At 38.6% G+C, this 23,983-nt stretch overlaps 2 protein-coding genes across 8 annotated transcripts in view; both read right to left on the bottom strand.

The window, feature by feature from the left end:
• Positions 1-23,983, bottom strand: part of Sarm (Sterile alpha and Armadillo motif) — a 33,818-nt gene that overhangs the window by 5,472 nt on the left and 4,363 nt on the right. For 3 of the 7 annotated variants that reach the window (XR_010299647.1, XM_064128399.1, XM_064128400.1), the window contains exons 2-5: positions 2,992-3,117; positions 1,498-1,721; positions 961-1,213; positions 392-559 (exon numbers count right to left, since the gene is read on the bottom strand). Coding sequence is in view for 6 of the 7 variants with exons in the window: in XM_064128399.1 (XP_063984469.1) it covers positions 392-559; positions 961-1,213; positions 1,498-1,721; positions 2,992-3,117 (771 nt within the window). In the remaining variant the exon portion in view is untranslated. Of the gene's footprint in view, positions 1-391; positions 560-960; positions 1,214-1,497; positions 1,722-2,991; positions 3,118-4,851; positions 4,947-5,112; positions 5,936-6,727; positions 7,155-14,922; positions 15,281-23,983 lie in introns of those variants that run through there. The other 4 variants (XM_064128401.1, XM_064128402.1, XM_064128403.1 and 1 more) reach the window with 4 other exon arrangements.
• On the bottom strand, positions 16,078-19,109 carry LOC135165721 (uncharacterized). The gene is made up of 5 exons (XM_064127292.1): positions 18,565-19,109; positions 17,931-18,241; positions 17,511-17,815; positions 16,990-17,232; positions 16,078-16,820 (listed from the first exon to the last, which is right to left on the bottom strand). Exons 1-5 carry the CDS (start codon positions 19,005-19,007, stop codon positions 16,539-16,541), a joined length of 1,584 nt encoding a protein of 527 aa, XP_063983362.1. The 5' UTR covers positions 19,008-19,109; the 3' UTR covers positions 16,078-16,538.

The raw sequence follows: 23,983 nt of genomic DNA, 5'->3' as shown, positions 1-23,983 counted from the left end.
CGCAACCCAGACGTGACTCACACGTGTTCATTGATTTTTCCATTTGCGTTTTCCGTGCGTCCCTGGGAATTGCCGCACTTTTCCGCATTTCAAATTTTCTTAATAATCGTAATGATACTAGAGGACGGTGGGTTACAATGGACTCGCGGATTTTTCCCTCAGAAACGAGGACTTGTGTATAACACCCCATTTTGTGATTTTTAAATTCTACTTGGAAACCGCTGTTAATTATTTAATGATCAGTTGCCATCCGCGGATGTCCGAGGGGTCAAAAAAATGTGAAAATGTCACTAGCTCCATAGTTAGTCGTTTTCTTTATAGTTCCCGGATTTCTTCTTCAGTTCGTCCAAAGAGACTTTTTTATAAACTTATTCACATGTTCTATACTTACTCGTGCTGCAGCTACGCTTTTCTCCGCTGAAACTCCATCTACCTCGACTCGTGCGTGTGCAGCAGTCGCTGCACTCTCCTCTTTATAGGAAACATCACCAGCCTGCAGTGCACGCATCTCTGCACTGTTGGCTGTTGCCTTTTCTGCACTAAATCCATCAGTTACAACCTGAAAAAAAATTTGATCAATTTACTGATTGACAATCCATTTATTTCTTAATTATTTCTGGTTCATCTCTCGTTGATTTCTCTTGAGAGTTCGAAAAGTCCTTCTTAATCTTAAGGAGTCTTAACTCAAGACTTTCGAAGGCCCTTCTCACTCTTGTCCTGAGGCATTCAAAAGTCCCAATCAGACCTCACAAATCTGAGCTTAAATTTTGACTTTTCGCTTTAATTGATCGACTCCCTCCACTTCATCAATGTCGATCTGAATTATAAGCAAAATGTTGGCAGTCGATGCCAGGCCAGACGTCGACCTTGACCGGAGTACAAAAAAAAAATACCGATCACTCGTCACTCGACCGAATTTTTTCCTCTGACTGATGTGTTAATACTTGAATGTCAATTCACCTTGGTCTTGGATGCACTCGTCATCTTCTTCTGTTCGAATTTCATGGTCTCCTGGCCACCGGTCAGACCGATTGTTGACATGTTTATCGTCGGTGTTATGCTGTGGAGATTGTTCAGGGGATTCAATGTCCCGAGTTGTGTGGGTGAGCCGACTGTCAGGGTTCCTGGCCCGGAGACTGGTGGGGGTGTGTCCGGGTCTGGAAATGTCACCAGGGGCTCCGGCAAGTCATCCTCCTCGGTGACACTGCCTTCTCTGATAGCAAACGGGTCAAGATAATATTATTAATAATTATTATTATTAAATTTTTCGATTTTTTCGTGGAGAAATCGTCGACTATGTCGGATACTTCAGTTTGACTTTTTTTAATTTTGGAATTAGGAGGGTTTTGGGGGGGAGGGATGGGTCGGAATGCGTTAGTTCGATGAAACCTGGAAATTTCGAGGAAAACCTACAGAAAATTGAAAACCTAATTTTCCACGATTGCAATGATTTCATTCAGAAGTAAAAAAAAATATTAATTGATAAAAATGATTTACCTGTCCACAAGATTCTCCATACTATTCCTCAGCCTTGAAAACTTAGTAGAAATATTTTTCATTTCCGAAATTCCTCTCTTGAGTTCAGTGAGATCACTCTTCATGGAGCTTGCTTTCATTTCACTCGAAGATGATGATGTTAAAATCCTCTGGGAGGATTTAGCCACTCTACTGCTTGTTGTTGTACTGCTTGTGCTACTGCTACTCTGACTCTGATTCAGCAACTGGGGGAAAAAATAGAGTTGGATGAAGTGAATTTAGATGTTTGGGGTCTTTCTATTGGTTAACATGGATGCTGCATTTTTTTAGTTCAATTTTTGGGCTATTTTCAAATTGTCGAGGAACTCTGAGTCACGAGGTGGTTGGTGGGGGAGTTTTGGCAAGTGCCAGACGAGTTGATGATGCGCCAGGGCTTCTCAAGGTGGAGGACAACGTGATTGGATTCAACTGGTCCGAGAAAATCATCGATTTCTCAGGAATTCGAAACGCCCATTTTACCCCGTATAAATTATTGGAGCAGTCGGGATATTAAATTTCCGATCTGATGATTCACGTTCGATCGTGGGGTACAATGACTCGTGTCTAGGGATTTTTATTAATAAATTTCTCTAGCTTTTATCAGACGACATTATCAATTACCTAGGCCCCAGTTCTCTCGAGTTGGGTAAGACTAATTGTCGATTTATCTCGATAACGAGTGGTCCCAGGAAAAAATGTGACATAAGCTTTTTTGCAGCTGAGTTAATTTCCTACGAAAACTGTTTTGCCACATTTTTTCGTAGAATCGTTCGTTCGTGAGATAAATCAACAATTGATAAGGCGAGACAAATTGATGTGTTCATTCTGTTCCCAATTAATGAAGAAAAACATCCGAATTTCGTCTATGTGAATAAAATTAATGGATTCCGGGGAATTCCCCGGCGACGAGTCATTCAGGTGACAAAACTCAACGGCGAACGATGACGTATAGATATTTTTGGATGTTATGTCACACTTTCGAGTACAGACTAGCTGTATTGAATTTTATTTTTTGGAATTTCATTCGTGATAAATTCTTGAAAATTCCTCTTTCTATTGTTTGACGTTTTGCGGGAGCGAGACAACCGGACGGGATAACAGCGGGAATTCCCGGAAACTCGAACATGTGTGAGGTGATAACAGTTTGGTATCGGTTTTTGAGTGATTTATGGCGACCGATAAGATTAATTGATAATCGAATCTTGTGGGAAGAAAATACGATTCCCATGGCGGTCAGTGTTTTTGGGAAAAATCGGAGAGGATTTCCGACGAATTGGGGGAGAGAGGGAACTTCTGGGGTCTTTTGGGGATTTAGCGTTCCCAAATTGAGGGCCCATATTTTTTATTCAATGTTCCAAAATTTTCTTTGGGGATTTTCAGAGTTGAAAATTTTATCATGATTTTTTAGGGAAAATTATAGGAGAATTGTTGGGACCTTTTGAGGGGCTCTCAGGATTGTCCTTTTGACTTTTTTACCTGTGAAGAACTGGTGACTTGCGGAAGGTGATGCGACCTCCCACTGACCAAATTATTTTTCTTCTGAAAATTCTCCATAACGGCCTGCATATCCCCGTTCTCCGTATCAGCGGGAAATTCTGACATCTGAAATGAATAAATTAATTAGTTGAACTAATTAAATCATAACAAGGTTGGGTCCGAAGACCATCAACTAATTGAATGCATGAATGGCGTATTCATGTCAGCGATCTAATTATCAAGATATGATTAACATTATTTAATGATAAAAGAAAAATATGGAAAATCATGGGATCCATTGGCTAATGAGCCTGGCCCTTGGATGGATTATCATGTAAATGGTGGTGTGTAATTCTCATTCACATATTTGGTAATTTATCGATAATTGAGGAAAACGTATAGCCAGGACCTCCTCATTAATTTTTCAACCGTTGAAAAAAATGTGGATCATTTTCTCACACAATTTTTCCTCTATGTTTCTGTTTTTATTTCGTCAATTGATTTAATTACTCTGACGCACGAAAGACTGATGGCTAATGTGCCGACGTGCGGTAATATTCATAAATCCATCTCGTCCGGTGTTTTTTTTAAACACTAGATTAATTAGCGCGTACGTCTGAAAAGTGGGTCAACGGTCGCATGTGAAATCCTCACTAAAATAATGAAAAAAAAGGAGAAAAAAATATTTCTACTCTTATCAAATTCTAAAAATATGATAAGAAATCAAGTTCATTGATTCCCCAGGAAATTCCATCCCTCATTCCCCCACTTTGCCCCATAAATTTTCTGAAAAAAAATTAGCAATAATCAAGAGGACAGGATTTTGCTGCAAATTATTTCTAGAAATTGGAATTTTTTTTCAAAAACCTCTTTAAAAAATACAGAATAATACCTCATAAACTTTTCTAACAAATTCATTCCTTCCGAGCCCATTTTGTTGATCTTCTTTGAAAAATCATTAATCACTAATCTCCGCGAAAAGTAGTCCAATAAAAAATTTCCGATATCTCATTGGAGGGAATGAGCACGTCATAAGCAGTCAGACGTGTCTCTCGCCCACACACGACCCCTTCCCTTGGAATAAAAAATCATTTGCCGGAGTACAATCTCACGAACATTTTTTTTCTCATTGACATTCATCACAAAATGAGGCGAGAGAGAGAGGGACTACACGTGACGCAGGTTGAAATGCCGCATAAATTATACTACACCCGGGGATCGATCTTTCTGGAGACTATTTGTTAACAAATAAGGTGACAAAATTATTTGAACTGAGGACAAAAAGAAATGGGAATTTTTTCCTCCATTGAAATGCATAATTTTGCACAGCATGAAGAATCACTTGCAGAGTGTGTGGTTCTAGGGGAAGACGTTAAAGTAAATTTTTAACAAAAATAAATAGAAAAAAAAATCGAGCTCTTTATTTGTAGATAATTAAATTCCTGATGAAGAATATTTGTCATTTTCTCCTATTGTGTAATAAGATTACTCATAAACATAAATCCGCGTTTACAGTTTCTTAAAAATTGATTGAGTAAATAATAAATTGTGAAGTTATTCCAAGGGCATGTGGTCCTAGGGAAAACCATCACCATTTTATGGAGAATTGAAATGAACAAAAATATTACACACAATCGACTCTTTACGATTTACGATTGCACCACCGGTCCCTCTTTTACGAGTAATAAAAGGTTGTAAAAAAAATCGTAAAATTAATGAGAAATGTCAGTTATTTTTTACGTCATGAGAACCTGCCCGCGTAGGGTAAACAGACGGCCTTTATTTTCAGTCGGGGGTTGAGAAATTAAAAATATTCCGAAAATTCGATCGTAAAATGAAATTTATCTTCTGTTTACGTACAAAAATTTAAATGCCTCGAAAACTATTGAGTTGTTTTCAGGGTTCCCCCAGTTGAGTCATCAGAGAGTTAGGGATATTTCCTCTGGGAACTCCTGGCTTTGTTTATCCCGTCCCCTTCATTCATCACGAATTTTATGAAAGAAAACATCAAAAATTCAAGTTCAACGTAAAATTACCAAAAAAAAATTGCAAAAAATTTTCAGAAAATCCACCTGAAAATCTATTTTCAAAAATCAATGACAACAAAATTATTTTCATTACCATAGGCTCGTGGGGGATAATTTTTTACCCCCTCCGCCCCTCGGCCGCAAATTTTTCCGGTCCTCGGAGCCCCAAAAATAAAAAAAAAAAATTTTTTTTCAATTTCCAACTGTCACTGTCCAATGCCTCCGTCCCCATGAGACCTTGACACACATCCGGATGCCGTCCCCGGGTCCCTTTATGCGTCCGGGATCCCCCGCATGCCCTCGAAACGACTCTCTAAGTCCAAAGCGTTTTTCCCCGCAGTCGCAAAAAACGTGATTTTTCGTATAATAAAAAAATCATTGTCCTCGTTGTGAGGTTAGGTTTCACATCTCACCGTGAAGACACGCGAATTTGTTGCGTGAATGGCTGTGTATTGGTTAATAACGCGATAAAATCAATCCGACTTCCAAAGCCGCACTGAAAACACTGGGCGCGTGTTTCGTCGTCGTTTACTCGCTCTTTTTATCTTATTTTTATTTTTTTTTTCGACTGTGGGGCGATGCGCGCGCCTCACTCCACGTGGCGGTGAGATACGCAAGTTAGTATTAGGTAATAGGTGGGGTGCGGAGGAGTGGGGGAAGTGCGAAGTCATTATCATGATGAATTTAAAAAAATCTCGAAAATTGGTGTAGCTTCGCGTCAAGGTGTGAGCCTTACCGAGTGGGTCCCAAATAAATGGAGAACATTCTGCGCACATTAAAATTACTGGGGATGATTTTTGGGAGGGGGATAGGGGGAAAAAACGTGAATGGAAACGATTGTGTTGAATGATTATTTATAATTTCGAAAATTGGATTTTTATTTTTTATTTTTCGGTTTTTTCCAATATTTTTGGTTTGTGCAAGATCTTTTTTAGTTGAAGATTTCGATTTAATTGTAAACAATCTGTTGAGGAATTATTTTCAAGGAAAAATAATTTTCTTTGATGGAATTATTTTATTGTAAATGTAATTCTTCTTTTCAAGGAAACAATAATTTCCTTTGATTTGATTATTTTTTCCTTGAAAGAAAAATTAGAAATAAATCTTCAAAGGGAGAAATTAAATAATTAATAAATTCTCAAATAATTATCAATTGACGCTCACTCATTAGTAATTACTATTATAATTAGTAATTGTTAATTTTGTTAAAATGGTTCAATCATTGAAACTCGTAGTAAATCTCCTCGTCTAAATTTTCCTTTTTTCCCCCTCAAAAAAAATTAAAATACAGGAAAGTTCGACAAAAAAATGTTTTTTAATTCCGAAAATTATTGTAACACTTTGATTTTCGTTTCAATTGAGAATGAAACGCGTTGGCCTTTGGAACGGACAATGTGGAATGCCGTTCGGTTGGTATGCAATGAAAGGGAACGAGGAGATGAGCCGAAGGTGCCTGTTTTCGCGACAGCAGCACTCGTCGCTAACAAATCATTCACCTCCACCAAAAACCCCATTTCCGTCGAAAAAAACCAAAATCCAAATTCTCAAATCCCCCACCCGTACCCCAAAATCGTACAGGAACAAACCGCAAATCTTTTTGAAATATTCGTCGTCGATTCCTTCCGGAAAATGTTTGTCGCGACATTTTTCCGGGAAAATCCCAAGCAATTAATTTCTTCTCATTTTCTTAATTCATAAAAATAACTTACGGGTTTAAAAAATTCCCGCCTGAGCCCGTGCACCCGGCGCCCGTGGGCGGCCCCCTCCATCTCCTTCATTCATCCAGTACTCCAAAAAATCTCGATAACTCGCAGCGATAAAAAATCGCTTTCCCAATGGATCGATGAATCGTTTTTCCGCCCGGGAAAAAATTCAATGAATAAATAAACAGTTCCAATCACTTCCACCGGAACTCCGCGAATTCCGGGGCCACTTCCGTCACTTTCACCATAAAAATCCTCCAATTAGCCGATTAATTAATCGAACAACTAACAATTATTTGACAACAAACAGACTTTTTTCCATTCGCACATAATTACTCAAGATTTTTCCTCGTACCGGTGCGTTCCGACCACTGGGTAGGGAATACGTGCGATCGCGACGAGAAACGTCGGCCGACTGACGGTGGAATCAGCTGTGATCGAGGGAATAAATTCCTCCGCGAGTGATGATTCATTCAGTTTTTTTTTTATCGCACCAGTGAAAAAAGTGAGAAAATTTGTAACGACTGTAGGTGCTGAGTTCAAGTGGGACCGGAAGTGGAATCATGGGATGTGATGACTCTTCTCATACATGAAGCTTATCTGATAACGATTTTCTGTCGTTAAGTTTCGATTTTTCCGAACTAATGAGAATAATTAATCAATCACCTGGGGATGTGCGGTTCTGATCGAAATTCTATTTTTAGGAAATCGTCATTTCGCGATGGGTGGGGGCCGGCGCGATTGGGGGTGAGGGGGAGGGGGGTTAGGTGAGATGAAATGAAAATTATGGATTGATTACATAATTTGATTGGTTTCCGAAGAACTTTTCGCGGAAAAATAATTTTTCCATCTTGAGTTGATGAATAAGAGAGCAAAATGGGTTGAAAAAAATGACAGTAATCGATTGATCGATCGATAATGATTGTTTGTATGTTATTGTATAATTAGTTGGCCGGAAGCCGATGTTATCGTGATTGATAATGTGGACGCATTCGGTAATTTGAACGATTTTTTGTTCCGATTTTTGGTAATTACGCAGAAGCCTAAAATAATGAAATTAATAAAATTTATTATCTAGGGGGTGGGGGGGAGGGAAGAGGGGTTACTATTGACATAAGAGAAATTTGCAATGACAATTACGTTTTCATTTATTTTTCCACTTCCGGTGCGGCCGATTTACCGCGAAAATCGCGGAATTTGAATAAAAAATGAGAGAAAGTGATTAATTTTTATTGGTCGATTGATTGATGATCACTGTTCAATTATTATTTCGTAATTCGTTGCACGAAACGTGAATATCATCGTGATAATCAAGCGTGAGTCAACAGGAATGATTTATCATTTATTTCTTCCAGAAGGCAGAACATTATTCGTATCGAATCAAACAAATTCGCTGTTTTCTCGTAAATGGAGGGGCACAATGGGCCATTTCGTAAAAAAATCGTGATGAAGAGTTTGGGTTTTTTTGCGGTAATGGGGGTGAAACCCCCCCCCCCCCGCGTAGAAATATTATTAACCCATTAACAAACTAAAAACCCAGGAATTTAAAAATTATTGTTCATTATTATTGTTTGTAAATTGTTTGTTTGCTATTGTGTAATGAGTTGCACTCAAAGTTATGTTATCATGACTGATAATGTGACTTGGCGCGATGACTAGTTGTTGTGTTTTTTTTTTTTTTTCTTAAGACAGAAATAATTTCAATGAATTAAACAAACTAGCGGTGTCTCATCGTCATCCGACGGTGGAATGACTCACACTCGTCTCTCGCGTGTACCCTGGAGACACCCCACCCATCTCACTCCTGCTTACGTCGTTGTATTCAATTCTTTATTTTTCATCTCTCGTTCCGACTTTTTCCCTGACCAAGTTCACGGCACGAACGATTGGTTCTACTTGGAAATAATCGTCGAGTCATTCGGAAATAATTCTCTGTTTATGGTAATGTGGAGTAGAAAGTTTAAACATTGCGAAATATCAATGAGGTAAATAATTTATGAATCAACTGGTGGAAAATATTTTTTTTTCGAATGCTCTAAACGATTTTCTCTTTTTTTAGAATTTATGGGGCAGTGAGAATATTTAAAAATTGTTGTTTGGGGATAATTTAGCGGAAGTTATTTGTATTATCGAATATTCATTTGTTGAACACGTTACAAAGCGTAAAACTATTAAACAAAATTGATATCGCGAAAGGTCACAGAGTATAAAAATAGGTGATAATTGATTTTTGATTAAAAATCGATTTAAACGTTAATATTATTTTATGAAAATCTCGATGGATTAAATTGAAATTAAAAGTTCGATGATTTCAACAAAAGAAAAACTTTCAAAGATCTTCCGAAGACTCTTCGATGATCTTCCCAAAAACGAAAAAAATATTTTTATTGAGATGTTTTTGTGCTGAAGCCACTGACGTAGAAAATTTTTTTCTCCTGAAGATCTTTCAAAAATCGTCACAAAAATCATCAAAAGATCTTTGGAAGATCTGTCTCATGATCGGAAGAGATTCCCTCGAAGATTTTCTGAAGACAATTGATTCTTCCGAAGATGTTTTGAATTTTATTTTGGAAAATATTTTTCAAAAACTCTTCGGAACTGATTTCTACGAAAAAATCGTCTTCAAATCTTTCACAGAATCTACTCGGTCATCACGAAGATCCCCAGAAGATCTTCCGATAATTTTTCTGAAGATTTCTGAGTAATCTTCAGTAGACAAAAATTTTTCTACGCGCGAATAATGAAGTTATATCCGCCGCAATTGTCCGTTTCAATTTTCGATGAAGTCATCACGTGCTGAGTTCATTTCTATCGAATTGCGAGATGATAATTAAGCGATAAGGACTGATCACTCGACATAATCAGCAAATTCGATCAAAAAAATGGAGCCTCAGATTTTCGTCAACATCTCAAAAACTTTCCAACCGATTTCGACGATTTTTTTAACAAAATGGAGGATCTGAAATCCCCCACAAAATGGCGTCAGTGGAATCCTGATTGGTCATCCCGGCCGGGGGACTTCGTGAATTTAAAATTCCAGAATGAAATAAGACTTTGAATTCTGTCATTCGCTGGGTAGAGTCGTCACCATTCTCTTTGTTGTTGTTCTTATCATCAATTACAATCACGTATCGAGCAGTTACGCGCACCAAAGTACCCGCGTAATACCGCAGAATCGTGAAGGGGCCGCTCCCTGTCGCGTCAAACGGCTGATTATCAATCCGTGTGTGTGTGTGTGTGCTCGCGCCTGAGTGCAGAATGAATTTACGATAAGAACATACCAGAGAGTGAATCATCCACGCGGGATACCCTCGCGTAACCCATCTTTAAACTCGATTATTTTATTTCTTTTTCTCGGAGATCCACAGTGCTGAATCATAAACTCGTCTCCAGGATGAGGAACGAGGAAAAGGAGGTATTAAATTGTAGCGGACTCATCTTCCGGTACAACATTTTTCGAATTACTCTCTGCCCGTGCTAAATCCATCGAATTTGAATAAATTTGAAACTGGAAAGAAAGTGGTTTCCGATATTTTTGGAAAAAAAATGGAAAAAAAAATTTTGGAACGTTAAATTATTGCAAATTAATTTTTTCATGTCTAGTATTTTTTGAGGGAATAAAAATTCCGAACAAATGATAATTCCAATTTCAAAAATTTTTTTTTCAACTCTAAATTGAATAATAAACTTCGGTATTTCTTTCCGGACCCTCTTCCCCTCCAGAATTCCCCCTCTCCCTCTGGTAACCCGTTGCCCCTTAAAGCAAGTCACCAATGAGAAAAAAAGAATCCTTCAAATTCCCGATGACTCACGCTGGCATTCCTCAGCCCTGCGGCCCTTCGCCGATGTTAATTATATTCGCAGAATCCATTTTTGTGAATGAAGTAACCCATCTCCCTCCTTTACCCTCTCCACTGGCCGAAGAACGTAATTGTCGATTTAACATTTAATTGGTGAAATTTTCCGAGAAATAAAATGATTGCGGTATTGCGGGGAACAGATGGGGGAGGGGCGGAGGGAGGGGGGGGGTTGGATGAATGAACGACCGGATGAATGAAAACGTGATTCATGGGATGTCTCAAAGGCCAGGGGAGGGAGGACGAAGAGACAGACAGGAAGTGCAAGGACGCGCGTAATAATTTTTTTTCTTGGTTTCCGGAGTCGATAAATACCGGGAGAAAGTTGTTAATCATTCAGACTATTTATAGATGAGGAGTAATTGTGGATGTACTGAGTAATTAGTGACGCCTGAGATGGCTGCTATCTTTCGGAAGTGATTATAATAACGTTTTTCAAGGGGTTTTGTTGATATTTTGAAAGGGGAAAGTGAATAAGTTTCACTTTTCGTGGAGGAAAGACTAAAAAGATAGTTTTGAATCTTTTTGGCAAACGAGGAATTGATATAGGTCGATCATCGATCGATCCCGTGCAGTTATCGAATGATTTCAAGAGGCTAAACTGATGAGAAGATTTCGTTTTTTGGAGATTAGACGGCCGCGGGTGATCCGTTTGATATTTTTGACGTATTCCTTTGAAGCGCATGATTTTTGAAAGTAAATCATATGAACAGATATTCGAAGTCTGCCACCATTACCTTAGATAACCAATCAGAACCAAAAACACGAAATCACACTTTTCAACTGAAGTCCGATAAAACGGTCTTCACGGTTTACTGCATATCTCGAGAACGATTAGCCCGATTTCAATTCCTAATCTCTCATTCGAAAGCTTATGAAACCCCCGATAAAACCATCTAGTCATACTCGAATTTCCCCCAAAAATTCCCTAGGCAATCAGCGATAGAAAGACTGCGAAAAATTTGGGAAACGAAGAAAAATGGTGAAAAAATGGTGATTACGTTTTACCAGATGCACCAAAAACTACCAATCGAAATCAAATTTTTTTTATCTTACGTTGAAGCTTATGAAACTACCTACAATATCCGCTACTCACAACTTCATTTCTGACGGTAATTCCCGGAAATATGGACCAGTGAACACAAACCTCATTCGCAAAAGAATTCGCTTGTTATTGTTTCCGAAGCCGTCTCCATATCTAACCGAGATTCCACGCTAGACGTGTTGACCTCGTGTCGACGTATGTGTCAAGCAGTAAGGAGAACAGTTGAATAAAAAAATTAATGTTTGTATGTATCAGTTTTAAGTGCAAGTCGGCAGCCTTTGATCCACTTTGTCTCGTTCTCTCGTGTCTAACGATCAAGTTAACCATCAAACATTAGTTATTCACTTTTGTTTTTCTTCACATCGCGTGCGCCCATTACGAGACCTCAAGAGTGTGACGAGATTAGATCCCGGATGGGAGGGTAATTTCAGATAAGACGGATTTTATGATTTTTATTGAATTACTTTGGGATTTTCCCTCGTTGGAAAAACTGCATCGGGATAAACAGGTTTCACCAGAACGAATGGAAAATATTCTCCAGAAGAATATTATAGTCCGACCCCTGCAAGAGGCAAATAAAATTGTAACAATAATTATCCAAATTTAATTGCTCTCCCCACATTTTGGCAACTGATGGCACAACCGGACACAATAAATACGACTGCGGTCTTGCACTCCGACAATTACGTAAGCGAGAGCTTTCGCGAATGGCTCCGGTAGCAGTTCACCAAAATTTAATGATTCAATTAATTTTGCGATATCAGCGAAAATTGTTTACTCCACTCTCCACAAATCAAGCGGTATTTCGTTAACAGATACTCGCAATTGAATGATTTTTTTTTCCTTCGAAAGCTGGAGAAATTTCCGATCCAAAACACTACCATTGAACCCTCTTTACCCCGGCAGTCTTGGAGGAGGGGAAGAAATTAGGGGGGTGGTTGTTTCGGCTGCGGAAAAAAGCCGGCAATTTTGAGGGTTTTTAAAATTTATTTTGAAAGAAATTGAGCAGTTTCCGGTGGTTGTTGTGATCCAATTGATCCATCACAGGGGTCATACAGAACGAAATTAAAAGAGCGCGTGTGCCAGACTCGTGCGCGAACACTGGATTAAAGACATCCGGTCTTGCGCCGTTTTTTTTTTCGTCACTGCATATTCGAAATGTCACGGAGACAATTTTATTAGCAAAAATTATGGCCCGAGGGCGAGAACAAGCGCTAAAGTACAGCAACGAAAGAACTCCAGTTGTGACAGTGAAAATTTTATCCGAATAAATTTCCCGGAAATTCTCCGAAAATTTTCCAAAGAAAAATTTCAACTCAGTTTGTACCAAAATTTTTCCATTTTTCTCTCAAACCGCAACTCGAAGAATGGGAATAATTAATGTACCGAAAGTTATTAGAGTGAATTTGATATCGATTTCATGACCTTTTTATTTGTAATTTTCTCGACGATGAATGAAAGAAAGAAAATCGATTAAGAGAAATTCATAATCATTTTGTAAAATAGGTTAAGGAAAATTGATAACGATTTTGTTGACCGTTTGTATCTTCACGCTTAATGTATCAAATATTCCAAACGACTTTTTCGTCTGCAATTATAATTACTCAAGCGCCTCGAACTCTTCCTAGTTCCACAGTGCTGACTATTAATAAAGTCTCTGGACCTAGATTTTCGAGTGCCGGAGCGATAACGGGGCAATATGGGATTCATCTGCGTTAATATATGCCCTGCGTCACTGATTCAATTACCGGATGATTTTCCACCCGCGAATTCCGCAGAAATTGGCAACTAACGACATCAAAGACGAAAAAGAAACAAGTCAAGGGTCAATGATTTGGCAATAATTATTTTGCCTCTCACTGACGACATTATAGTCCTGCAAATTTAGTCATTAGCGAATCTTTCATTTATGTGGTAATTTTTAATTCCTATTTTTTTAAAATTTTTTTTTAATAAAATATGAAAATCCCTTTTTTTTTTATCGCTAACTGCGAAGCAACGATTTGTGTTTGTTTTGCCGAAAGGACTTGTTATTTAAACAAAAAGAAATGTAAATAAAGTCAATCATTAGCGGAATTCAATTGAGCTTCCATTTCGTCGATAAATGAGTTGAAAATCAATTTATTTGTCGTGAAATCTCTTGGAATCATTGCACTGACTGCTTTGATGGCTTCTCATTAGTTATCGAGATATTTAAATTGACAGTAGGTCATTGTAATGATAGTGCGAACACTTTCGTATGAGAGTGTGAGTGGTACATGCGCCTGTGATCAGCACATCCCCTCCACGCGCAGCGGTTGATTGCGCACCTTCCGTTGCGGTTTTCGTTACATGAGATTTTCCAAACATCGCGTTTTTTCATTAGCTGACCCCAAAAAAAAATATTTTCTACTTCTAAACCAAAAAAAAGTTTTTTCGAATCTCTGTCAGAAATGTCAATTGATGTCTCGGGAGGTGCCGACGGCTGCAGAATGGCCGAAAGGAGTTCAGAATTTGGCGGTGTTAAGAATTGAATTCATCAAATTTATGGGTCATGTCTTTCTCGAGGGGGAAAGCCAAAATAAACTTTTGAAAATTCCCAGAAAATGTAGTTTTTCGCGCATTCAGAATCGGTTACGCTTCAGAGAAATCAATTGGCACACACTTTACACCTTTACCCGTTCCCCGATACGGCCGGTAACGAAAAAGAAAATTTAAAAAATACAGCGAGAATAAGACCTGGCGGTGCGCCAGCGGTTTCAGGAATTCGTTTAACGCGAAAAAGTGAAAATAAGATTGAGAGAATTGTTGTGTCAAGTCGGAAGAACTTTCGTAAAAATAACATTGAGGATTTTTTTTTATTCGTTGTGGACTTAAGGGGTTTGGATTTTTGGGGTCAATCAGAGCTCCATGAAATATTTTCCAAAATTAAAACTTCGAACCGCTGGAGTCATCAAAAATTTGAAATCTCCTGTCAAAAATGTTTTAAAATACATTTTGGAGAACTTTGTTTTATTCGCGAATTAAAAAATCAAAATTATAGGCGAGTTCCATTTTGAAAATTGACCAAACTTCCGTAGAATATTGAAAGTGAAAAATTTCAGGGTTTTATTTTCAAAATTTCTATCAAAAACACATGAGAAAATATTTTTTTATTCTTCAGGGTCACGCCGACCTCAAGACAAATTTAAAAAATTCCATTTCCGAACAACAACTGCAAAAAAATTGCCTCATCATATTTCGCAAAAAACTGCAATTTTCACGACGAAAAAATTAGAGAAATGTCTCCGTTCGCTACTGAAAACAATCTTTTTAATTACCTCAGCATGAAGACCGGAGAAAAAATTCCTCCTCGGTGTAGGATTGTACGTGGACATGATGACCTTGTTGACCACCATCATCACGTGTAACCAGTATTCGAATGAATTCCAAAAAGACCGCAAAGAGCTCTCTCCTCTTCACAAACTGACTCTCGCGAATCCTGAATCGCGGTGCATTCGCGATCTAGCCGTTCGGCCACTGGGACCCCGTGTCCTTCACAAGCACACGGAATATCCGGATGCACTTATCAACCAAACAACTGCGACGAGGAATAAATAAACATGAGTTGAGATTTCGCGGGATTCCGTGATCTATTTTAATCGCATTTGAACGTTACGATGCGACAGTCAGCCAACAACTGAGCGACTGAGCACTCGCCCAGTCCCCGACTGCAGTTATACATCCCCACTATTGCACTCCCCCAAGTCACACCTCCCACCACCCCCTCGGCAACATCCCATTGACCCAAGCCCTGACCTTCCAACCCAGAAAAAGAATTTAGTGTCAAAAGACATTTTTTTTTATTGAAAGACACGATGAACCGCGAATCTACGGTTATCGGCTCTCCGAACATGAAATTTTATCCCTCCCACGACCAAAATGGATATTTATGGTACTAGGTACGATAAAGTGCGGTTCAAACGTCTCTTGTCACCGTCAGATGTTAATAATAAAATATCATACGACACACGACGATAAAACTATTTTCCTGTCTCATGCGATTATTGAAATCAATTTTGTGAGATAATATTTTATCTGCCGATTACATAATGTAATATTTTGTGACGCTAGTGGGTAAAGGGGGTGATATGAGGGGGTGAAATGAGGGTAAAATTGTCGGAACCGGTGGATTAATCGCAGACGACTTTCGGTTAGACAAATTTTCACTTAAAAATTAACTAAATGCAGATCTCGATTGACCCCGAGTTGATTTTTCAATTAATAATAATATATTCAGGAATATAGGATGTTAATTAAAAAGTACAGAGGGGTGAGACGGATTTTCATCAAGTGCATGGAAATCGTTTTTTTCTTTCCGCAAATGCATTTCCGTGAGGCACAAAAATTAATGGTATCTGTAGTTTTGAATTATTTATAATAAAAATGAAGAATTATCTCGTCTGGAATCTCAACGTGACCTTGTTCCACGGCCTCATGTGGTAAAATGGTCGATTAATAAAAATGGAGGGGGGAGTGAAGGACTAAAATGTGGAAAAAAAATTTCAAGACAAAGGTGGAATGTAAGAGTGTGATTGATGCTAGTCAGTCTCGCTCCCTCTTTTTCACTCGTGTCTCAACGTTTGTTTATTTGTCTTCGGTTTTTTGCAGCATGAGAGTTATTGTGTAATTGTTTGCGTAATTCCATTCTAGTCATGAGTGAAGATGTTCAGAATTAATGAAAAAAAATTCTCTGGATAAATCTCTTTGATAAATTTTGAAAAAATCTAAAAAAAGTGTTTCCAATAAAAAATTCAAGGAGTCCAGATTTGTTTTAATCATTAGAGTTAATTAACATATAATATATAAGAGATATATTCCATTTGTGTTTTAACAAGTTTCTAAAATTTTCAAAAATCATTTTCTTGCTTTTTTCTCATTTTGGGTTGGCAAAGGATCAGTAAATTGAAAATTTATGATTCTCCAGAAATTCTTCATCATAATAATTCTCTTCCTCATCATTTGCGTCGAAGTATTCATCGTAAGTGTCATCAACATGAACTAAATCAGGATTATAGTCATGAGCGCCCTCAGGGAAGAAGAAATCCAGAATTTCATTGACTTTTTCCTCGTCCTCTTCTATTTCGAGGGGATCGCTCCCAGCGAACGATAGAAAAGTGTCTTCGTCGACTCGACGAATGACGAACAAGAAAATCTCGTTTCCAGTTTTCGTTTGAATCTAAAATTATATTACAATGAAAAGTCGCGATACCCGTCCGTAAACTGCACTTTTCGCCACGACTTATCGTCCGAAAAACTCCACTTCTTCGTTTGAATGAAAATATCTCATGAAATAAACATTTATAATTAAGAGCTTGCGATTGAAATAAGATATCAAATGGGTAAACCTTGTCGATAAAATCCTCGGGAGCCGATGCTATTCGCCTCGCCCTCCAGTCATCAAACTCGAACACCCCGAACTTCTCTACAACCTCCAAAAACTGATTGTAAAGCTCCAAAACGATTTTCCCTTGAACCGATTCAAATTTGAATGAACACAAGGGTGCGAGCTTCACTGGCTCCTCATAAGGATGAGATTTTTCCAAATAAGCCGGGAACAATGTCTTGAACACGTGCACTTTATTCCTGGCCTGAAGAAAAACACAACTAAAAAGTGAACTTTTTCATCCCAGGCACTAAAATGAAATTTTACGTCTTCTCAAGGTATCAGTAAAATCATCCCTCCCTCGATGTTGCGAGGACCTACGTCACGGATTTTAGAACGAGAATTTGAATTAATCAAACTCGTCTTCCATGACTATAAAATCAATTTTACGGCCGAGGCCGTAAAGTGCGAGTTAATCCCCTTGAGAAGTCATAAAGGGAGGTTTCAAGCCATTACGAATTACTCTTGAAATAGTTTAATTACTTGTGGGGGGTAGAAAATAGCAGGATACACCACATCCCTCCCCTCCTCCTCTTCATCCTCCCCCTCATTTCGTCTAACCTCGCACGTGTGCCTTTCGACGTAGCTGAGGGCCACTTCCCCTTCCTTGTCTTCCCCAGAGGGTTGTTCCTCCAGAATAAGGGCCAGGAAATTCTCAACATCGTTGATCGCCCTCATCGGGCACTTCTGATCTTCCTCCGGGCATTTGAAGGGGTAGGGAACGGGCCAATCGGAGGGTGGGGGCCGAGCCTTAAGCCGCATGGCTAATATTTTGTTCTCCACCAGACCTTAACCCCCAAAAAATATCCTATTTATCAGTATAGTCATTGTTTAGGGCAAATGGAATTTTTTTTTGCAACATAACGTCAAAAAATTGAGAGGGTACGGAAAATTATTAATCACCTTCGATCATATCATGAGTGATAAGAATGTCAGTCTCGATAAACATATTCTTGATCATGTCCTCGGTCAATTGTATTCTACTTTGCTCGAGAACATCGAAACGGTCAGGAAGGAGGCCGTAAATCAACTCCTTGTATGGCGGACACTTGTCTTTGTCTTTTGGGTACCCGGCGTCGTCGAGAAACACCCAGGGGTACAACATCAGTATTGTTTCCTCTGATAGCTCGCACATCATGTAGTAGAGATACGATTCGTAGACCGCACGCTTCTCCCCCTCGATCTTGGCGAGCTGCTTGTTCATTAGGGATTGCCTGCGTGAGCACGAAAAAAATTTTGGTTTCCAACGTCAAAAGTGCGGGTTAGAGTGAGCCTATCGATGAATTACTCATTATAGCGGGAAAGCCCATCTATCAACGGTTATTTTGAGCACTCATACCACCTCGTGCGATTAAAAATGGCGGAGAAAATCCTCTGTGAGCGGAAATAGATTTTGTGAGTTCAACCGTGAGAAACATTGAGATGGGATTTCACCCTTTGGAATGATATCCTAACGTGTAATTTTATTTTTTTGAACCTGAAGGAGTCGAAAGACATCTGCGGTTTTCAAGTTCCTGTAAAATTTACTCTCAAATACCTGATTTTCTCTTCTCGAGCGAACTTCACACTCTCCTCGGGCCCTCTCTCGCTCACAGGAAGTGACCAACCGGGCTCCTCTCCCTCCTGCACCCGCCTGACCTCAGCGAGGAGAAATTTTGTAAATCTCGGACAATTCGCTCCAAAAAAGAGATTCACCATTTTTCCGTTCTCAATGAACATCCACGTGGGCTCCGACTTCCCCCGGAACCGCTCGAGGTCCTGGATACCATCGTTCCGAGCCACTGCGTAACTTAACATATCCCCCACCTCCATTTTGATTTTTCTGAGCGTAGATATCATGGCGGCACACGGTCCACTCCACTCGGAGTAAACGTCGACTAGGACCAGGCCTTCGCGGCTCAGAACCTCCTGCCATTCATCATCAGTCCTCACTTCCGTTTGAAGGGCAGTCGGACCCCCCTTTTTGACTCCTGGAGCCATGTTTACGACTTTTGCGCGGTTTTGGGAGCAGAGACAAATGAAAACGAATCTCCACGCTAATTTATTTATAGTAAAATGAATGGCGGGAAGATTCAAACTGGGAAAAGGTGATGAGCTCAAGATTTTTTGTGAGCGAATTTGTGAGCAAAAGTGACGGACCAAAAATTAATGGATTAGTTTTTTTTCTCGAGTTCTTTCGGTGTCTGACTGTTTATAATTTTGATTGGCAATCTGAGTGCGTGAAAATTATTTAAACAATAGTCAAAATATGAAAATATCGAGGCGGTGAAGAGAATGACCTGTTGGTTGGCGGATTTTGAATTAGATTAGGAATCGTCTCGAAGTATAAAAAATCATTTTTGCTCCATTTCCGACAAAAATAATACGTCTTAAAATACACGAGCCAATAGGTTTCGCATGGCAAGTGGGTCGCTAAAACTGCAAACGTCTATCAATTCCCCGCTGATTCAACACAATAAACACAATCCAGGGCGCACGAGCCGCTTCCAACTTCTCGGTTCAGCGGAGTTCATTCCACTACAAACAACCCAAATTTTCAAAAAATCACTTCCTCAAAAAAAAACATGGTCCCCCCACCATTTCGTAGACGCGAAAATTTTCGGTTTCGTTCACTACCTGGAACCTTTTCCACCAAGAGTAACTGTAAACTGTAAAAAAATTTGTCATCAGAATTTTTCCATTTGAAAATTTCCACAATTTTCGTAACAAACGACTGCAATTTCCTGTTCAGGCGTCAAAGTCTTGACACTTAACCATCGGAAACATCAATTCTCGTTAAAGCGTAGGAGAAATACCTACAGACATGAGCCCCTCCGCACCCCGCCATATCAAATTATCATCTGCACTTAATTTTCTGCATAGAACGCACCTCATAAAATGCATATTACCACATTTAATGTTCCATCGTCCCTGACACATTCAAAACATCGTCGGCATCTCTCAATCATTTTTTTCTTTCAATTTTTTTTTTTCATTTTCCGCTAATTAGAAAAACCATAAAATCATTGATTATGCGGATAGGATAAATCTACTTAACTTATACTCAAAAGATAATCGAGACGATATTTTTTACCGCTTCGGCTCATTCATTCTGTTGATTCTGATTGTGTTTGGAGTGTCAATGGGAACACCTGAGAGGTGTGGGAGCATTAAAATAATTAAATCCATTGATGGGATTTGTTTGGGACGCCCGGAAGGGGCGAGTCGACATTTTTTTATTTCATCTATGTGAGGTTATGAATGGAGCTGGGGTTGGGGAGGGAATTTTTACGAAGCCCATTGGGCTTCAAATGCCCGGGAAAAGCGGCAGCAAAACGCGAACTTTTGAGACGCCAGTGACTTCTCTAGCTCTATTACTTCCGGAGATAATGAATGTTGAATTATTGGACTTGAGGTTATGTTTTTAAAGGCACGTCCTTATTCTCGTATTTAAAAAATATATTTACAGCTATCAAGAAGTCCTCGAGTCATGGAGCGTGAACAATCAAGGGATCTTTATGACTAATAAAGTGTTTTTTTTCACTCACGTCTCTGCGACTTGCAATTCTCCAGACGTTATCATTTGTTTAAGAAAGTAGCTCAAGACCTTCAGTCTCTGAGGGAGCGCATGCGCCGCCGAGCGATTACATATTCAGAAGCGGATATTTTCAGAATTATTCGTAGATATGGAAATTAAAAATTATTCAATTTGTTATAAAATTTTTGGAGCTTTTTACCCTGACTCCTTTGATGACTTCTCAATAGATATCAAGGAAGACTTTTATTCGACTTCTCTGGGTTAAAACGATGTTATTTCGCCACGCGGTACAAAAAGTGAGGTTTATGTGCCTAGGACGTGAAATCCACGAGTCTAAACCCACTTCGCTCCGTCGCATCGCGGTTTCAAGACTTCGGGGGGTAAAATATCGTACGTAACACGACAGTAAAGGCATTTTCCAACGCAGGCGGCTGTGACGTCACATTCCGAAATATGGTATTTTGGGACGAGTGTGGAAAAGGAGTTTTTGACTCGGGGGAGGGTTAAAGCGAGAGCAGAAGATGAGTAGTATGATTTTTGGAGCTAAAAAATACTTTTTTGCGAGCATTAGACTTTTTTTTGACGCGAAGCGGGTCGAAAAACTCACTTTTACGGACAGCGTCACAAAAATTTCATTATTCCGGGCTTCATATGGTCTTCCGCAGTCCCATCGAAAATGTACTATTTAACTCGTGTTATAAATCTCTCGAGTACCAAAAATTCGTGGTCTGCATTAGCTTCCAAATAAATCATTTCATCCCACTGTACGAAAAAGTAACTTTTTAGCGTGTGTTATTGGAGTTTTACGCACATCTCCAGATAAAATTGATTAAAAAATTGATTTTTCTCGGGGATCAATGCGCTCTAAGATGACTTTTCTTCCTATGAGTTGTCCGCGGTGAAATCACCTAAATTCACCCAAAACGGACCACTCGTCGAAACGGACTTGTCTCGTTTAACGACTTCGTCACTGTATTTCATGATGAATAAATGCAAAATCGCGAAAATAAGGAAGTGAACGGCAATTGCGACGGTCAATTGACACCATCGGATTAATAGTCCTCAGTGCCCCCGCGAAGATGTAAAAATTGTCGAATGAAATGTAAACCCCGTTGATTGGCTCTGGTTAATTATAAAGCTAGACGGGACGTGCCGAATTAGGGACGAGTCGTAAAGTAATGAGAAGTGAGAAATAAAGACAAGAGTGTGATGAAGTGCCAGGGTGATGGGAGGGGATAAGTTTATCGTTGCTCCTCATCTCAATGTCGGTGTTAACCTCTGTCTATTACCATCTGAGCAACTATCGTGTGTGGCTTTCTGCGCATCTTGCTGGGCAAGATTAATGATTAATGAATGCTAATCAGCTGCTTCATGGACGACACGAGAAATTGAATAGTTTCAATATTGTTATACATTTAAAAAAATGTCCGTCAGTGGACTGGAGATGATGAGAAAGAGCGAGGATCGACTGTTCAAAATGGGGTACGAGGAGAAAAAAAATTATTTTTGGCAAATATTCATTTACTTCAGGGGGAAGTATTAATTTATCAAAATTGCATATCTTCGGTCTAATTACCCCCTACCAATCATATTAATTTACAGGAGGTTTTTGCTGATTAACCTTGAATCATAATTATTTCTATTGATAATTATTTCGTTTTTCTGAAGTTCTGATTTTTTTAGGGGATGAATTTCGGTGAATTGTTTAATGCTCATGATTATTGCAGGAGTTCACTCGAGATTATAATTAATATGATTATGTTCTCGAACAATATCAGTGATACAATGAAAAAATAAATATTTTCGTGGTGTAAATGGATATTTGGCGAAAATATTTTTTTTTCGCTGTGTAAATGTTACTACTGTGATGGGTAGTTTGGAATGGGGTGGATAGGGTCATGAAGGGATGTCTTTAGGGGAGGTTTTTGGAAAAGTAAGGAGTGGGAGTATTGCATATTTAATTTAATCGATAAAAATATCGAAAAAAGTAGACTTTATATAGGAAATATTGAAGAGAAAAACGTTGAATACGAATATTTTTATGTTTTTTCAAATTTCAAAACTTCTAATTTCTCATATTCTTTGACGTCAACTGTCCTGAGCCTCTGAACCTCCTTTTGAGAAATCCCATTTTTCATTCGCAAAACTGGATCACAAATCTTCCAATCAGTAATCGAAAAATCAATTCAAGATTTATTGACTCGTTCTCACGATGCCCACACGTCTTAATCTCCAATTTTTCTTCTAATTTTTTGCTCACAAAAGAAAATATGAAAAAAAAATGGGAATAAAAAAATAGAGATTAATGTCGGCGACGCAGGCGCCTGAATATAAAATCTCCACCGGATTGTACACTCATTGTATGTGTGTACGACAGTCCCCCGGATACTCGTTCGCCCACTGAGTATTCCAGTATTCAAGTTTCTTTATAGCGAATAGGAAACAACGTATTTCTGTAATTCTTTCTCTCTGAATTCCGAACAAAGAATTGAACAAAATGAGAGTCAACAAATGCTTGTATGTGTCACTCCCGATGAGTTACAGTTTTCCATATTCGGAACGACCGATCCTATTTTTCTAATGAGTAGTCAGCGCTTCATTTGGAATTTCAATCCGGCTGGATAATTTTCGTTTTTGGTAAATTAATTACAGGTCATCGGCTGATCGATGAGGAAAAATATAGAAAAATAGGGGTGTTATGGGGAATTTCCTCAGCTTTCCAATGAAATTTGAGTTGAAGTTCTAGGACTATTAGTTTCGAAGATATTAAAAAAAATCTAAACACCAAAATTTTGATTTTTTTCAACATTTTGCCCTCATTTATTCTATTTAAATAATTATGTCTAATTAATCTATTTATAAAAATATCTGAAAGTATAATTATTATGGGAAAATTTCCCCAATACTTTTCCATGACATTTGACCTGAAATTGTAGAATTATTTGTTCTCAAAATATTTTTAAAAATTCAAAAATTAAAAGTTCCAAAATAGCACAACAACAAAAGCGAAATTCCCTAGGAAATATAGAAAAAAATATAATCGTTCTTCCTCATAATGTGAACTATCACTCCCCCCCCCCCCCCTTGATAAACCCATCAACCAAACATTCAATTCCCATGACAATTGCACAATTATTAAAACCTGTCAACTTGAAGTGTAAAATCGAGGCCAGTGAGCAATTCCCTACTCCAAGAACTCGTGCCCAATTGCAGAGTAAACAATCGTCGGGCAGACAATGTTTAAATTTCCCTAGTGCACAGTCAGCATCACTTCAACCAATGAAACAAGAAATTCCCACGAAATAAAAATTCGCTTAACGCCCCGAGGCAGCGATAAAACTGGGTAATTGACATTCAATTACGAGATTCTTCAGGCCTAAAAGATGGCCTTAAGCCGTGATTTATCGTTTAATTTTTTACTGCTTTTGAAGAAATAAAA

This window comes from Diachasmimorpha longicaudata, chromosome 9 (genome assembly GCF_034640455.1).
Source record: "Diachasmimorpha longicaudata isolate KC_UGA_2023 chromosome 9, iyDiaLong2, whole genome shotgun sequence".
Taxonomy (NCBI): domain Eukaryota; kingdom Metazoa; phylum Arthropoda; class Insecta; order Hymenoptera; family Braconidae; genus Diachasmimorpha; species Diachasmimorpha longicaudata.
This window is presented reverse-complemented; position numbering and strand designations above follow the sequence as displayed.

What these genes read in the sequence shown, in the direction of transcription:
- LOC135165721 (XM_064127292.1), bottom strand. Translation starts at nt 19,007, where the DNA reads ATGGCTCCAGGAGTCAAAAAGGGGGGTCCGACTGCCCTTCAAACGGAA. An exon ending in CTATTTTCTACCCCCCACAA is followed by an intron (nt 17,233 to 17,510) that starts GTAATTAAACTA and finishes GTTTTTCTTCAG; the next exon opens with GCCAGGAATAAAGTGCACGT. An exon ending in CCGAGGATTTTATCGACAAG is followed by an intron (nt 16,821 to 16,989) that starts GTTTACCCATTT and finishes ATATAATTTTAG; the next exon opens with ATTCAAACGAAAACTGGAAA.